Below are 18,031 nucleotides of genomic sequence, written 5' to 3' on the forward strand. Positions count from 1 at the left end.
TAACTTTTTAGCCCCAAAGGACAAGATTGTTTTTTGTACAGTGGTGGAGGAAATACCTTTCCATCATGCCTTGCAGTGGTGAGAAGAGCTAAAGATCATTGCCTCAAATGGAAGCTTATACTCTCAAAGGGATACAGAACAAAAATGTTTCAAAATCCTGAGCTAAAAAGTTAACTTGGCTGAACGAAGCAGAAAACAGCAAGAAGGGAAAACTTAAAACCCAGAGCCATTATTTATATTTATTATTTTCATCACCTTTCTGTATTCATCGTACTATGTGTAAAAGCAGATCAAACTTCACTGAAACACAATAGGGCAACAGTACAAGAAGGGCCACAAATACTAAATTTCTAGATCTCAGAGAAATACCAAAAAACACACAAATGCAAAAACCAAACTAACATTATTATAAGAACATATGGCTGCTATAAAAATAAAATTTCAAAACTTACACCACTAACCTCATTATCTCTTACCTAATCTCTGAAAATTTGAATATCTAATAATAATTTCAGAAAATAGTCTTCCAAATTAACTCAAATTCTTATTAATAGTTGGTAAATGGAATAAAGAAAATTCATATATTGTTTCATTATAGAAAAACACTTAATAGTTATTTTTAAATGAAAATTATATTCAATTATCTTTTCTTTTTATTTTTTTTAAAGATTTTATTTATTTATTCATGAGAGTCACGGGGGGGGTGGGGCAGAAACATAGGCAGAGGGAGAAGCAGGCTCCATGCAGGGAGCCCGATTGGGACTCGATCCCAGGACCCCAGGATCACATCCTGGGCTGAAGGCAGACGCTAAACCACTGAACCACCCAGGCGTCTCTTATCCTTTCTTTTTAAATGGCAATTCTAATTAATTTTTGTGTGTGACTGTAGAGAACCCAAATCTTTTTTTCTTTTTAAGATTTTATTATTTTTAAGTAATCTCTATACCCAACGTGGGGCTTAAGCTCACAATCCCAAGATGAAGAGTAGCATGCTCTTCCAACTGAGCCAGCCAGGTGCCCCATAGGATTCAAATTTTAAGATACATACCTACTGAAAGAAATAACAAAAAATTAACAAATTTTTCAATATTGTTTTTTTTCCCCCAGACAGTCAGCTAAGTTACCCTCTTGATATACTAAAACAAAGCCTACTGGGAGAATGACACCTTTCTTGTTTGATAAGCGAAGTTTTATATGGAGTTCCAAAATAATCCAATGATTCTCACACTGCATGTACAGTGACTGACATGTAAACTAATAGCAGACATTAATTAGCTAATATAAATTAGTATAGAGGGGATCCCTGGGCGGCTAAGCGGTTTAGCACCTGCCTTTGGTCCAGGGCGTAATCCTTGAGTCCGGGGAATCAAGACCCATATCGGGCTCCCTACATTGGAGCCTGCTTCTCCCTCTGCCTATATCTCTGCCTCTCCCTCTCTCTCTGTGTCTCTCATGAATAAATAAAATCTTTTTAAAACTTTTTAATCTCTATATTAATTTATTTTTATTTTTTTTAAAGATTTTATTTATCTATCCATGAGAGACAGAGAGAGAGAGAGGCAGAGACACAGGCAGAGGGAAAAGCAGGCTTCATGCACGGAGCCTGATGTGGGTCTCGATCCTGGGACTCCAGGACCACGCCCTGAGCTAAAGGCAGACAGACGCTCAACCACTGAGCCACCCAGGCGTACCTAGAGATTAAATTATAATTGATATTGTTTTCTAGAGAAAAGGAAGATGGCAGGGAGAAAATTAACCTTGATATTTTTTTACTATGGGCCAAAAATTGTACAATGTACTAAAGTCAACTCCTTTACATGCACATATTAAATGTGAGCATATGTGATTATGATACTACCATCTCTTAGATTTAGTCCCTTGGGAAAGGTTTCCCCTTCAATTAAATTCCCCACAAAGTAAGTAATAATGACTAAGATGTCTCAAAATTAAGTCTATTGCCATGAGTCCCAGGCAAACAAGTGAAAAGTCAAATAGAAAGACTACGTACCCTCATAAAATGAGTATTTTGATGTTTTAAGCTTTTTTCCTATAGGTTAGTAAATAGTATCTTCCAATGACTTTTCTCACTGAAAAAAATCCACCTTATAAATTAAGAACACATTTGGTCCAATTAAAAGCTCCTACATGGGAAGGAAATCCTGGGTGGCTCAGCGGTTTAGCGCCGCCTTCAGCCCAGGGTGTGATCCTGGAGACCCAGGATCAAGTCCCACGTCGGGCTCCCTGCATGGAGCCTGCTTCTTCCTCTGCCTGTGTCTCTGCCTCTCTCTCTCTCTCTCTCTCTCTCTCTCTCTCTCTCTGTGTCTCTCATGAATAAATAAATAATTTTTTTAAAAAAATAGCTGATAAGCCCTTTTAAAGCCACCAAACCATATTTCAATTGTTGTCTATAGGGTCACTTCACAGTGCAAAACTTCCAAGAGTAGCAAAAACAAAGCTTGTTAGCTCATGTCTGTGACGAAGGACCACTGTACAGCATACTGCTGCTTCTTTACTCAGTTTTCAGCAGTTTGATTATTCTTGAGCATGCTCTTTTTTTTTTTTTTTTTGGCTTTATCCTGTATCAGTTTACTGAACTTGCTAAATCTATAAATATTTATCTTTTATCCAATGTTGGGAAGCTTTTGCCATTATGAGTTCACATAATTTTCCTGCAACAACCTCCCCTCTTTTTCTGGACTCTAATAACATAAATGTCAACCTGTTGAAATTGTCCCTCAGGACCCTAAGGCTCTGTCCTTTTTTATTTCCCCCAATCTTTTCTTTCTGTTCTTCTGTTTGGATAATTTCTATTGGTTTATCTTCAAGTTAAATTGACTCTTTCCTCTGTCCGTTCCATTCTGCTATAGAGCCCAGGTAGAGAACTTTTCATTTCAGATACTCTATTTTCCAGTTATAAAATCTCTACGTGCCTCCTCTTCTACAGTTTTTATTTCTCAGTTGAGAATTTCTACCTTTCCATTTATTTCAAGTGTGTTTACTTTAAATAGCACATCATAATAGCTGCTTTCAATTACTTGATATTTCCAACAGCTAAATTATCTCAGGTTTGACACCTGTTAATTCTTTTCCTCTGAAAACTGAGTATAGTTTACTGGTTCCTCACAAGTCAAGTAATTTTAGACTATATCCTAGATATTATGATGTTATTATTGTGTAGGCTCTGTGCCCTGTGTCCTGTTATAATCCTTAGAAGAATACTGACTTTTGCTTGTTTATTTTAGCAGGTATATAACCTAGTCAGTTTAGATTGCAATTTCTGTTTCACGTTCTACAGACTGAGGTTCCAATGTCAATTCAGTCTTCAAAGCCTTTGCTATGCTATTTTGAGTCTGGTCCCATGAAATGTGCCACTCAGGGGTTACTCTGAGACTTGGGTGACAGTTTAAATCTTATTTTCAATAATCTGGGACTGTCATTCAAAGCCTGGGGTGACCTTGGGACTTATGCAGATTTATAGAGTATCAGGCAGTGCCCTTCTCCAGCTCTCTTCTCCAGAATTCCCTTCACATTCTCTGTCCCATAGGGTTCAATTTACCCGATTCTTCAGGCCAGAAAACCTTAATTTTAAGGTGTTTCAGGATTAATAGGGCCACTGAGTCATATAGTTTAATTCAAACTACATTTGGGATGCCTGGATGGCTCAGTGGTCGAGCATCTGCCTTCAGCTCAGAGCATGATCCCGGAGTCCTGGTATGGAGTCCCGCATCGGGCTCCCCACAAGAAGCCTGCTTCTCCCTCTGCCTATGTCTCTGCCTCTCTCTCTTTTGTGTCTCTCATGAATAAGTAAATAAAATCTTAAAAAAAAAAATCAAATTACACTCAGTACCTGATGAGGCATGAGCTTAGCTGCTATTCCTCCAAAAGGTAAAATTAAGGCCAGAAAAGACTATCATTACATTGGACAAAGACACATACAAACTATCTAAAACCATTATGTTCTAATATAATTTTTTAAAAGTAAAAGTCTGACCTAATAATAAAATATAATGGAGATAGATACATATAAAGACAGACAACTAAAACAACTAAAGTCATCAATGCCACCCTACTGAAGAAAAACTAGAAGTGTTAAGAAAGATAAAACTTGAAGGGTTACACAACAAACTACTATGAAATCATGAAAGTGATGCATAGAGTAGGTCCCAGATACTCAGATTCAGCAAAGCCCCAAATATTCAGACTACAACATATATCTAGAAGCTTACATTCAGAAAAAATGAAATGAACTACTATTTTAAATAGCAAATATTTAAAAATGCTAGAATGAAAAGCTTAGTAAATAAATTTTGATAGATATTTCAATTAAATTGTGGAGAGCTGTCCATAATAATTTCAGGAGAGCCAATGAAATCTGGGGTATGGAAAAAAAAAAAAAGAAATCTGGGGTATGCTTACAACCTCTTCCGTGTCACTAAAAACAAGAGTGTCTATCTGCATATTCCATTCCATTCCATTAATAGATGGACATAGCCTTATTCTTACTATCCATTTTAAGGCCTTAGGAGTCTTATAGACAAGTACTGGTCAGAAGCTAATAAAACATCAGTAATTCTTAATTTATTCTACTTTACAGGATCATAGATTATTAGCAAAACAAACATTTTACTTTTTAATTACCCTGACTCACATAAAGAAATGCCACATACTAAATACATCAAAAGTACAATAATATTTACAAAACTAAAGTTTCATTTTTAGGCTAAGAACAAGTCTTACAAATTTCGAATGGTAAATAACTTAAACACAATCAATGCTTTGATAAAGTCATTTTAATTCTTTTTCCATCTCCCAGCTATACTAAAGTATAATTTACAAAAAAAAATTTTAAGATATTTAAAACATACAACATAATAATCCCTAAATATACACACTGTGAAAGGATTCCTCCCCATCGAATTAACACATCCATCACGTCACATATTTACCTTTTTTTTTAGCGAGAGTTTAAATTCTATTCTCTTAGCAAATTTCATTTACACAATAGTGTTATCAACTATAGTCATCATGTTATATATTAGATCCCCATCATATGACTGAATGTTTTAATTCTTGAATTGTCTTAAAAACCAAGAATTATCAAAGAAATTTATTTTTTAATGTTTTATTTTTAAGTAGTCTCTACACTTAACAAGGGGCTTAAACCCACAACCCCAAGAGATGAAGAGATGCAACATTTCTAGGCACTCCATTAACTGAGTCAGCCAGGCGCCCCACCCTCCATTTACTTTGATACACTGAAAGTATTCTCTAAAGTTGCTACAGTTAAAAATATAATCCATATCCAAAAAGAGAAGAGAAAAAAACCTGACATTATCACTTCACTTTTACTGTACTTTGGCAGAATAAGGTACATCCTAGAGGATTGTTTTTAAGTCAACAATTCAGCAATGTGAGATATTAAGTTTCATCAAAGAAGAAGATCACTTGGAAATACATCTCCATATAGCAAAAAAGAATAAAAATACAGCAAAAATACATACTCCTTTTGGAAAGCCATACACATGGGAGAACTGAATCCAAAAATGAGACACATCTGGGCATCTGGACTGTAGCCATGCTGTAGTAACATTTCTAGGCATTCTTCATGCCCTCCAAACACTGCTGAATAAACGGGACTCACTTTGTCTGGCCCAATGTCACAAACGCGATTGGTAAGGGGTATTAATAAGTCCAGGATTCTGTAACCACACAAATTCAGGAGTATTTAATGTATATGTACATGAATACAAGCAACATTTCTACAACACATATGTTAAGAGTCACCCACTGATTGACTTAAAGTCTTTCTGTCTCCTATCTACATTAAATTATTACAAGTTGTACACTCCAAAATGTTACCCTTACTGTTGCTTTCTTTATCCAAAGGTCCTTACATATATCTAAAACAGAATTAAATAATATTACCATAAGTAAACAGGGAACAGGTTGTCCTTATTTTTTCACTATTTACCTTGACACCACCATCACCTACTCCCCCCAAATCAAATTTTCTGTTACATATTTTAGGATCCAGTAATTTCAAACTTCATTATACCAGATATAAGTTTATATCAAGAAAATAATTTTCCTTCTTAAAGGAAAAAAGTTTTACTTTTTTTTTTTTTTAAGTGTTGAGCTTTTTTTTCTTAAAGATTTTATTTATTCATGAGAGACACAGAGAGGCAGAGACACAGACAGAGGGAGAAGCAGGCTCCTCGCAGGAAGCCCAATGTGGGACTCGATCTCAGGACTGGAATCACGCCCTGAGCCAAAGGCAGACACTCAACCACTGAGCCACCCAGGCGTCCCAACTTTTACTTTTGTTAAATAAAACTAAAGGTTTCTTTTTCTCATTAATAAGAATTTTTAAAGATGGTGAGTAACATAAAGTGAATAGTATTTTTATGAGGAAATAAGAACTTCTGCTAAAATATTCTATTATCTGAAAAGAATATGAGCTCTTTAAAAACTAAGGCAGATTTATAAAGAAACTGGTTGCTAAGTAGAGGAAGTCCAAAAGAAAATCATTAAAACCTAAGTTCCTAGATTATTTGTAAACTTGCTTCCAGGACTCATCTGGAAAGAAAGGACTAGTCTACTCTTCTAAAGTTTAAAAATAAAACTGGGGTTCCCTGGGTGGCTCAGCGGTTTAGCACCTGCCTTTGGCCCAGGGCACGATCCTGGAGTCCCGGGATCGAGTCCCACGTCGGGCTCCCAGCATGGAGCCTGCTTCTCCCTCTGCCTGTGTCTCTGCCTCTCTCTCTCTCTGTGTCTATCATGAATAAATAAATCTTAAAAAAAATAAAATTAAAAAAACCTGTAAGGATAGGTCAGCTATGAAATCCCCCTCTTTCTGGGAAAAGAAAGGCAGGTTTACTCCAAAGCTACTTTCCTTTTGTAAGGTAGGCTTAAGATGATAACATTTAAGTAGAATTTAAACTCACAGAAGGCATTACACTAGAAGTAGTCTATGGAAGAAACTGTCATGACAAACAGAATTCCCAAAATTGAGGACAAATCCCAAGAGGGTTTTGGTATCAATGTAAAGTTTATCATATAATTGTACCTAACACTTATGTTTAAATAACAACCAAGAATTTTAAGAAAAATACCAAATCTTAAAACCTAAAGTATTATGTTAAAATAAAGAATCTGTTTTATGTCCCTTAATAAATGGGTTTAACTTTTAAAAATGAGTTGGAAAAATTATACAAGGTGCAAAAATACTTACAAGTATCTTTGAGGAAACAGTAAAATACTGTGCCACCTAGTGGCAAACTAACCAAATTACAGAATTTGGTTGCAATCATAAGTAATGACAATTTCTCTACTATTTTTCAATTAAACTATAAAACTATTAGTTTAGAATTATGACTCTAAATACTTTAAACATATATTTTTAAAGCTATTCATTGTCTATTTATGTTAAGATGGGCTACCATATTCTCACAGGTATAACCAGGTCATTAGCTTCTAAGATTCCTGGAACCCCCAATTTCATGGAGTTCCAACTTTCTTTTAGTCTTTCTCTCTCCAGAAAACAGAAAAAATTTCAAAAAAAAATTTTGGCTAAGGAAAAAGAGTAATAGAAGCAGGGAAAAGTATCAAGCTGGACTTGAGATCAGATAAAGAGAAGTCCAGTAAAAGGATCAAGATGGGGAGAACTGTAAAACCCAAACAAAAGAGACTCGACCCAAAAGGGGTCACAAATTCAAAAGCTTTCTGGGGTCAGGGAGGTATCATAAAGAAGTTGAATATGGTCAATGGATCAAGAACTAAAGACACCTGGAATAATACCAGAGCAGAGAAGAGCATGGCCACAGCTTGAGCAAAGGAAAGACTTAACACCCTGAGGATGCCCCAAAATTCCGTCTGTAGCCACTCTGCTCACACAAGACTAAGAGGAGCTGAGGCTGCACAGGGGATACATGGGGGTAGGGCTACTCATACAGTAGGTTGGCAGAGAGGGGAATACCAAGGATTTTGCCTAGAAACAAAGGGCCTGGCCCAGAAGATTTATTCCTTATTACCTTTTGATTATGATACCATTTTTATTTTCTCTTTTAATACTTACTTTGTATGGCCCATTTGTGCAGCTGCATGAATAGGTAACTGCCAATTGTCCTCATTACAGTAAAGATCAGGATCTGCACCACTGGACACCAAAAGCTTGACACATTCTATGTGGCCCTCTTGAGCAGCAATGAACAAGGGAGTAGCTTTGTCCAATGCTTGACAATTAACATTTGCACCTAATACAAAATATAACATTTAACAGATAATCCTAATTTATGGGGGGGAAAAGTGATTAACATAAATTTCAAAACAGCTGTCTTAAAAGGGTTTTATAGTACAATAGTTTTTCCAACCCGAGTGGATACTGTTGTATAAACACTGATTTTCCACGTTTGCTGGTAATCATTTAAATTGTGCTTAAAAAAAAAAATGTGCTTTTATGTTAACAAGGAAACAAGTGATTAGTATTTTAGAATTCATTTTTAAGTTAAAAAAAAAATCTTATTCAATGAAGGATTCATTTCATTCCAATCTGTGCTCCAGCAAGTACTCTGTGGGCCCAATAAGTAATCATTGAAAAGGGAAAAAAGCAAACCATCAAATATGGATAACATGTTTGATTATTACAGAAAAAGAGAAGAGAAATCTAAATTATAAGACATTATAAATGCCATTAATCAATTCAGGCTGAGATCTATGAAAAAAAATTCCCCTAGGTATGATATACCTTGTGGCTATGCCTTAAAACTAATGTTGACTATATTCTTCATTATATCTCTTTTCTTCATGACCATAGCATGATAGAACCTTATAATGAATGAATCCCTTTCCTATAGGGAAAATGCCTAGTTAAATGGGTTTCCGAGATGATTTTTAAAAAACAAAAATTAATCAATTATTTAAATGCCAGTGCATTAAGATGTAAAAAAGCTGAAAGTGACCACTTTTTCTGAAGGTTTTAAAAATAGCTAATTTCCCTCAAATTTTTTTTTAATTTCCCTGAATTTTTCTCATTGACAAAGTGTGTTAAATATGCTAAGTATGGTGTCATTACATGACTGAGAATTTTTAAATTTCTCTAATATGTCTCAGTGGAAAAGTCCTCTTCAAAACAAGGGAAAAAACTATCTTTTTGAAAGGATGTTCCATAAATGCACCTGGAATAAACCACAGCCTTGAGATAGGTAAAAACTATGCAAAACACAAATAGTGAATTAAGGGATTTTATGGAACTTGCAGGAATTCCAAATGGACACTCAACACATTCAGACAAGTAGAATGTTCCTGACTTATACAAGGTGGATGCTTCACCTACCATCAGCCTCAGAAAGGGAACACTAATTACTGAGAAAAGACTAAGTCAAGAAAGAAATCTACTTAACTTTCCTTTTTAAGCAATATTTCATTTTGATTGAAACTTTCAAACTATCAAAAAGAACAAGGAACCAGGATCTCTAAAATTACAGGAAGAAAAGTTAGAAAAATGACAGATAATCCACTGAAAAGAAAATAATTTTAACAAGTTAGGAACATAAAGCTGCATTATAAACATACCTACATACCTTTTTCAATTTGCTGTTCATAACTATTCAGAGGGGGGAAGAAAGGAACAAAGCAAAACAAAACAGGTGCCTAGCATTAAAGAACAAAATAAAATGGAGTATTCTGGGAGACATGCTAGGCATGAAGAAACAGTCATTAAGGTGCTGTTTAACCTTTTATTCTAAATATTAGTTACACACTAATACTTAGAACTTAAAGGACTGAAAGCCATAAAATGAATTAGGACAGCCTCAGGAAGACAAGTCACATGAGAAGAAAACCTGTTTCTAAGCCCTAATTCTGCCAGTAAATATTTTCTAGATCTTTGGCAAGGCACTTAAACACTCAGGGCCTATGATTCTCAATCTAAAAACATACATGTTGAGACACCTGAATGGCTCAGCGGTTGAGCACCTGCCTTTGGCATAGGGCGTGATCCTGGAGTCCCGGGATCAAGTCCCACATCGTGCTCCCTACACGGAGCCTGCTTCTCTCTCTGCCTCTCTCTCTGTGTGTGTCTCTCATGAATGAATAAATAAAATCTTTAAAAAATAAAATAAAATAAAAACATACATGTTTAAATAAGTGATTTTGAAGATTCCTCTCAATGCTAAGATTTACAGACTCAATATTTGTAACAGATACCTTAATTTGGCACTTAATATTTCTTCGCTCCAGGGCACCTAGGTCGCTCAGTCTGGTTAAGCACATGCAGGACTCAATCCCAGGACCGGGATCATGACCCAAGCCAAAGGCAAACGCTCAACCACTGAGCCACCCAGGTGCCCCTGATCTCAGAGTCCTGGTATTGAGCCCCACATCAGGCTCCCTGCTCAGTGGGGAGTTTGCTTCTCCCTTTCCCTCTCCCTCCCTCCCCCTTTTCATGCTCTCTCTCTCTCTCTCTCTCTCTCCCTCTCCCTCAAATAAATATCTTAAAAAATTTTTTTTTCTTTGCTCCAAACTTCAACTTGAGCATTTGAAGTTTGTAAGGAAAAAGCAGAAATAAGAAACTATGTACTTTGCTGTCTAAATAAACTTTGTTTTATATATTTGGAAGTAACTTTTTTTTTTTTTAAGTAGGCTCCATGCACCCAACATGGGATGGGGCTTGAACTCACATGAGCCTGAAATCAAGACCTGAGCTAAGATCAAGAGTCATACACTTAACCAACTGAGCCACCCAGGCACCCTTGGAGGTAATTTATGAAAAATCTAAGTATGACAGTAATATATAAAAAGGGTAGGTATTTTTTAAAAATTTTTTGTCCTACTGGCAAATCTAGTGTATTTCCCATCTACTCTTAACTATCCATGCTTCATCAGGTTATTTACTGTGAGTGAATACACAGTGTTTGGAGGAATTTAAAAGCCCTTACATAACAAACATTCCTGGTCACAGAAATGTCATACAGCATAAGAATGCCACCTCAACATCATCTTCTCCAATGTGTAATGTTTGTCACAAAGAAACCCTTAGGGATCCCTGGGTGGCGCAGCGGTTTGGCGCCTGCCTTTGGCCCAGGGCGCGATCCTGGAGACCCGGGATCGAATCCCACGTCGGGCTCCCGGTGCATGGAGCCTGCTTCTCCCTCCGCCTGTGTCTCTGCCTCTCTCTCTCTCTCTCTGTGACTATCATAGATAAATAAAAAATTAAAAAAAAAAAAAAAAATTTAAAAAAAAAAAGAAACCCTTAGCAACTTTATGTTGCTATTAACATCATAAAGTGTAAACAAGCTTTCAAACAAAACCATTCAAATAATCATACAATTCATCAAAACATATAACTCGAAGGTTTAAAATACAAAATAGCTACCTAGGGGATCCCTGGGTGGCTCAGCAGTTTGGTACCTGCCTTTGGCCCAGGGCGTAATCCTAGAGTCCCAGGATCGAGTCCCACATCGGGCTCCCTGCATGGAGCCTGCTTCTCCCTCTGCCTATGTCTCTGCCTCTCTCTCTCTCTGTGTTTCTAATGAATAAATAAATAAAATCTTTAAAAAACAAACAAACAAAATAGCTACCTAATTAATTAAGATTATATAGTCTTATGCCCTAGAAAGTTGGAACTGCTTAGGTCCCCATAAGTGAGAAAAGACCCATCATTCAACTTGCCAATAAACCTGCTTTGGTGATAGATCATTATGTTCCTCCTCAGATAAATTAGTAGCTGTGCATCACATTATGTTAGTAATAGACGCTTAGTAACCAGGCTTATAAATCAACATGTATGTACTCTTATTTACCACTAACATAAAAACCATAAATTTCACAACCTGATTTATATCTGGTCAAGAATTATACTTCCTAGGAAGACACACAGTTAAAACTCAAGATCTTAACAGTGCAAAGGCTAATGGATTAATCTTACCCGATGAAATAAGTATGCTCAAGCTTTCTAGCTTGCCATACTGAGCAGCAACAAATAAAGGTGTGATTCCAAAGTCATCTTGGCATTCCTTGTTTGCTCCTTTCTTAAGAAGCAATTTTATGATCTCAGCATTTTCCTAAAGCACAGATTCATATTTTAAATGGGAGAAAACAAAGAAAATAGAAGGTATCTCTTTTCTTATTGCTATGTTTTGGGTTTTTTTCATCCTCACTAAAGGAAAAATTTTTTTAAGTATATTGTTCAATGGGAAGGAAGCATTAAACAATCAGATTATTCTACACCTTTAGTTGGCCCATTAAACATAAACAGATCAAACACTGATCTCTAAAAATTATAATTCGTTTAAAGCCTGTAAAACTAGTTTGCTATCCCAAGCACTAAAGAGTTACCACAATTTCTAAACACACTGTTATAAATAAAATGTGCCATTGCTCCTTATCAACTTATATCCCAAATATTCTGTTGGTCTCTTAACTATGCTATCAACATATGAAAAACTCAGATAATCCCTGAAGCCCAAAGCTGCTGGAACTACTAGAGCAGTTGGCTTATTCAGAATGATCATTAGCATTTAGACTGCCTTTTCTGTACTGCACTAACCATCATAAATCACAGGCAAGTAGGAAGCAAAAACTGTATAGAACTGTCATTTTAAAAGGGTAAAACACATAATTTACATGGAAATGAAATAATAAATTCAGAGGTTACCTGAAAAGTAGCCTGGTGCAAAGCATTCCATCCACACATAGAATGGGATCCATTAACATTTGCTCCATGTCGAAGCAACAGCCTTAACACATCTATCTGTCCATTTTCAACAGCTGCAATACAGCAGTCAAAACAATTATTGTCAGTACAAAGGCATGTTTGTAAACTGGACACTATGGTGATGTTCTCATCACTTATTCACCGTGGAACTCACAATGCTGTGATCATTTCTATCAAGAAATCAAAACACATACTCCCTATGCAATACCAAAACATTTATCACAATTGTCTTAGCCCAAACCTATTAACATATACCATCCTTTCTGTGAACAAACAAAATTATTTTCAATCCTATTTAAAAGATACAGAGGAAACGGAAGCAAGAGGCAAACCTTTATTTTCTATGCTAATGAAGACGTTGTTTCTATTTTGTTAAAAATGCAATTGGGAGAGGGATAGGGGTGAACAGGTCAGAAGAAACAGCACCAGACTGAAGAACAGTCTCAATAGGATTGAAAGATTTGCTATTATTACCATTTGACCACAAATAACAATAGTCACTAGCAAACCGAAAAAGCAACACTGCAAGTTCTGCATCATAGATATTTTTTACCATCATAAACAATAATGATTGTTTAAAAGGACTTTTTACATCAATCAATGAAAATACAGTAAAACTGTGCTTATCTGAAAAGGGGACTCCACATAACCTAAAGAGTATTATTAAAGAACTACATGTCACTTAACCACAGTAACTGAAACTAATGGCTCCCAAGATGATGCTAAAGTAGATCCTTTGAAGAACAATTTGCATGCCCAAAGGTATCTAAAAATGGTTTACCCTTTTACCAATTTCACCAAATTATTCTACTTTATCTTATGTACTGAATTTAACATGAGCCCAAGATAAGTGTCACCTAGTATCAGATACATATAACAATTTATAAATCCTACCTTGTGAGAAAAAAACATAGGAGTGATATCACTAAGGTGATACACCACACAAGTGAGACCAAACTTCCCAAAATGTTATTTACCACAAAACTGTGCACTGAGGGTGGCAATGATTCTGGAGGAGTTAATGGAGGAAAAAAAAATGGAATGCCAAAAACAGAGGTATATAGTACTTGATAAAATAAGTACACACACAAATATACCTTTAGCAAATAAGGTACAAGGTGAATGATGTAGGTATGAGACTACTGTTAAGACTTCTTAAGACTTCTTTGAATTACAAGTTTGGGGAAGAGCTATCAGAAAGTGTATAAGAAGGTCTGACTTCATGTGCTTGGTAATGAGAAAGGTGGTTTGAAAAGCAAGTATGATTTTTTTATTTCATTTCAAGCATATATTTATTCCTTCTATTAAAGTTACAGGTAAGAAGTAAATGAAATCAACAACTTTCAGTCAAAAATTAGAAAGGCACTAGACTTTTAAATGAAGGCCACACATGAAAAACGCTAGCACACATAGAACAGGGAAGATAAAACATTTAAAAGTAGAAAACAAGAAATGGTAAGCATATTCATTATTACTGAAGATAAATAACACGTCACTGATATTCTATTAGTTTTGTATACTGAATTTATAGCAAAGTTTCCCCGTAAGTTCTGTAGTCCAGAGTTCTCCTATCAGAGGAGGTTTCAGAAATGTGATGGTTCAGAAACCACCATGGTTGCAACAGTACCACTGTAATAGATGTTTAACATATCTTATTTCTAAGTTAACATTCAGAGCATTTTACCAAGAAAAGAACCACAGTTTTTCAAGCTATTTGTCTATAATCAATCTAAAGTCAATCTAATTTTGGGTGGAGGTCATAAGAGAAAAGGAAGAAAATCTGTTTCATATCCAATTCATACATCATTATCAGAGATTGCCGGCAAAAATCATTCTCTGGCCAGACCCTGAGTTGAAGATTATCAGGTTGTTGGCAGTGATATATGATGCAGGATAAAGATGTTTGTTTTTCATGAGTTAGGCTGACCTTACAAAAATGAAAGTCAAAAATATTTGTTTTGATTGTTAAATACACTATAGTAGAGAAACAGAAAAATTGTTTTCAACATCATAAATACATAAAGATATATGACATCTGCATCTCTGGTGAAAACATTACCCAATGGTAAAAGAGTAAAACCAATACATGAGCAAATAAATAGCATTATTATAGCTCACTAATTATTTCAATATAAGGCAAATTTAACAATTAATTATTAAGAAACAGTGGTTCAGAAAAGTACACTTAGAGCTTACATCTACTACCAAAGCCTCTCTTTTGGGAAAGGTGGATTAACTTATTTCTCCTTATTTAACAAGTTACCAAAATAAGGAGGTAGGGTGCCGTGCAATATCAATGTATGTTATACAATAGAAGTTTATTAAAAAACAAAAAAAGATCTGACTTGAACTTCCCATTTGCTGGCTTCCTAATCCACTAAGAAAGTATGTTCCATGAAGAAAGAAACTGTGTCTCGGGACACCTGGGTGGCTCAGTGGGTTGAGCGCCTGCCTTTAGTTCAGGGTGTGATCCCGGGGTCCTGGGATGGAGTCCCACATCAAGCTCCCCACAGGGAGCCTGCTTCTCCCTCTATGTCTCTGCTTCTCTCTGTCTCTCTCACGAATAAATAAATAAAATCTTATAAAAAAAAGACACTGTGTCTCATTCTGCTTGTATGCTTAGTGCCAAATACAGACAGAAGACAGGCAATAAATAACAGTTGCCTGGATGAATAGGGAAAAAAACATCCTAAAGGAAGTGAGATTTGCTCTTTTTAAGAACACATCCCCTGAAACTAAAAAGGCTTCAGAATTAGACTTCTGGATAGGACAACATAACTGGAACTAAACTAGCCTTCCCACCGTCAACTATCTTACCATACAAGTGAACAAATATATAAGGCAACTTTTTCTGGCATTAAATAGTAGGTGGAACGTTGTGATTCCTAAGAAAAGGGAAATACATGAGGTAAGCCCCCTGACCACTTCAGCTCTCTGCCTGGCAACACTTCTTAATTACGGAACAGTGAGTTGAAGTCCAAGCAAGGCAAGGGTAGGGCTGAAGAAAAGGTACTCCAAGAAAGGAAACCGTTCAAGCAGAGGGACAGCAGTCCACTGAGATAAGGAGGCAAAGATTAGAGTTCAAGCAGTTGACATCTGGTGTGAGGACCCAGAGAAAAGATAAGTGCAGAGCGGTCCTGGTGTAGGAGATCTCTAAGAATCTTTGGTGTGGGCTGGGCTGCACATGCCTAAGGCAAGACAAAGCTTACTGGAGAACTACTAAAGGACTGAAGATAGAACAGAGATAACTAGAGGTCAAATGCTACAGAGGGCAATGGAAATCCTAAGAGTCCTGCCAGTGGTGAAACTATATACCTCAATGCCTTGGGAGTAAAAACCACATCAGAGAGTAAGGCCTACTCTAGATCTGCTCTAAGCCTAAAATAAGCCCTGACAAAATGAGGAAAAAGGCAGAGGTTGGTAGGTGAGAGTCCTGCCTAATTAGACACACTTGGGAAAATACCTTAAGCTTTCCACAGATACAGTCTAACAAAGCATAAAAGCAAACCTAAACAAACTGAAGATTATATGTTATTAAATGATTTATTAGAAAAAAAGAAAAAAGGCAGCCCGGGTGGCTCAGCGGTTAAGTGCTGCCTTCAGCCCGGGGTGGGATCCTGGAGACCCGGGATTGAGTTCCACGTCAGGCTCCCTGCACAGAGCCTGCTTCTCCCTCTGCCTCTCTCTCTGTCTCTCATGAATAAATAAATAAAATCTTTTTTAAAAAATTTAAAAAAGAAAAATATATACCAACAATTCTCTTATGAAAGAATTCTAGTCTCTCTAACATACTATGCACTATGTCCCATATACAAGTCAGAAAGCAGTCACCAGGGATCCCTGGGTGGCGCAGGGGTTTGGCGCCTGCCTTTGGCCCAGGGCGTGATCCTGGAGACCCGGGATCGAATCCCACGTCGGGCTCCCAGTGCATGGAGCCTGCTTCTCCCTCTGCCTATATCTCTGCCTCTCTCTGTGTGTATGACTATCATAAATAAATTTTAAAAAAATTTTTAAAAATTATAAAAAAAAAAAAAAGAAAGAAAGCAGTCACCAGAAACTGACCCCAAGACGGCTCAGATGTTCGATTTAACAGATGAACTAAAACAACTAGTATAAATATGCTTTAAAAATTTTAGGGAGGGATCCCTGGGTGGCGCAGCAGTTTGGCGCCTGCCTTTGGCCCAGGGCGCGATCCGGGAGACCCTGGATCGAAACCCACGTCAGGCTTCCGGTGCATGGAGCCTGCTTCTCCCTCTGCCTGTGTCTCTGCCTCTTTCTCTCTCTCTCTGTGTGACTATCATAAATAAATAAAAATTTAAAAAAAAATTTTAGGGAAATACGTTCAAAGACTTTACTTTTAATATAGATGGTATATAGATAAGTGTACAAAGAGAATCACAGCAGAGAAATAAAGTCTTTTAAAAAGGATATTCTAGAGCTGAAAAAAAGAAAGGGATGGGCCTAAAAAAAGATTGGAGATAGGAGAAGAGTCAATGAATTTGAAGACCTCAATATAAATCCCCCAATCTAAAGAACTGAGAGAGTGGCGCCTGGCTGGCTCAGTCAGAAGAGCATGCAACTCTTGACCTGAGAGTCAGGAGTTTGAGCCTTGCATTGGATGTAGAGATTATTTAAAATAAAACTTGGGGGGAAAAAAATGAAAAAAACCGAGAAAAGGACTTCAGGAAAATCAACTATGCATCAGGAGGAGCCTGTGGGTCAACATCAAATAGTCCAATATACATGTAACTGAAAGTCCCAAAGGAGAAGAGAATAAGAATGGAAACAGAAAAATATATATATTTCAAGACATAATGGCTCAAATTTTCCAAAATTTGATTTTAAAAGCAAAAAGAAAAGCCACATTGACTTACAGATCCCAGAAAATCAGCAAACCACAGCTCTCTGAAAGAAGTCATTACGCTTCTTACGATTTCACATTATATGTAAGTTAAAGATGACTATATAAACATACCTGACAGCTCCATAGAAGAATTCCCATGATTATAAGAGGGGCTATAAACAACAAGCCACTGAAATCAACCTCACAGCTATAATAGCAGTTTTTGTTTTGTTTTTTTCAGAGCTCCTCTCTGAACTTAAAATCTACCATTTCATCATATCCTTCAAGACTGTGCAATTAAATTACTTAATCCAGACATTCCACAGTACCTGGGAGTGCATCAAGCGCGAGGGTTATAGCAGTCAACCCAACAGACAAGGTATTTGCCTTCATGGAACTTCCCTTCTAATCAGAGAGATGAGTAATAAACAAACATAGATAAATAAAATAAGTTCTCATAAAAAAAATACTGTGAA

The 18,031-nt window shown here is 36.4% G+C and overlaps 1 protein-coding gene across 4 annotated transcripts in view; it reads right to left on the bottom strand.

Moving 5' to 3' along the window:
• ASB3 (ankyrin repeat and SOCS box containing 3) overlaps window positions 1–18,031 on the bottom strand; it is a 108,101-nt gene that overhangs the window by 25,519 nt on the left and 64,551 nt on the right. For all 4 annotated transcript variants that reach the window (XM_041754488.1, XM_041754489.1, XM_041754487.1 and 1 more), the window contains exons 4-7: window positions 12,653–12,765; window positions 11,924–12,059; window positions 8,075–8,252; window positions 5,502–5,699 (exon numbers count right to left, since the gene is read on the bottom strand). In XM_041754488.1, the coding sequence (XP_041610422.1) occupies window positions 5,502–5,699; window positions 8,075–8,252; window positions 11,924–12,059; window positions 12,653–12,765 (625 nt within the window). The remainder of the gene's footprint in view (window positions 1–5,501; window positions 5,700–8,074; window positions 8,253–11,923; window positions 12,060–12,652; window positions 12,766–18,031) is intronic.

Source organism: Vulpes lagopus, chromosome 5, assembly GCF_018345385.1.
Source record: "Vulpes lagopus strain Blue_001 chromosome 5, ASM1834538v1, whole genome shotgun sequence".
Classification (NCBI taxonomy): Eukaryota; Metazoa; Chordata; class Mammalia; order Carnivora; family Canidae; genus Vulpes; species Vulpes lagopus.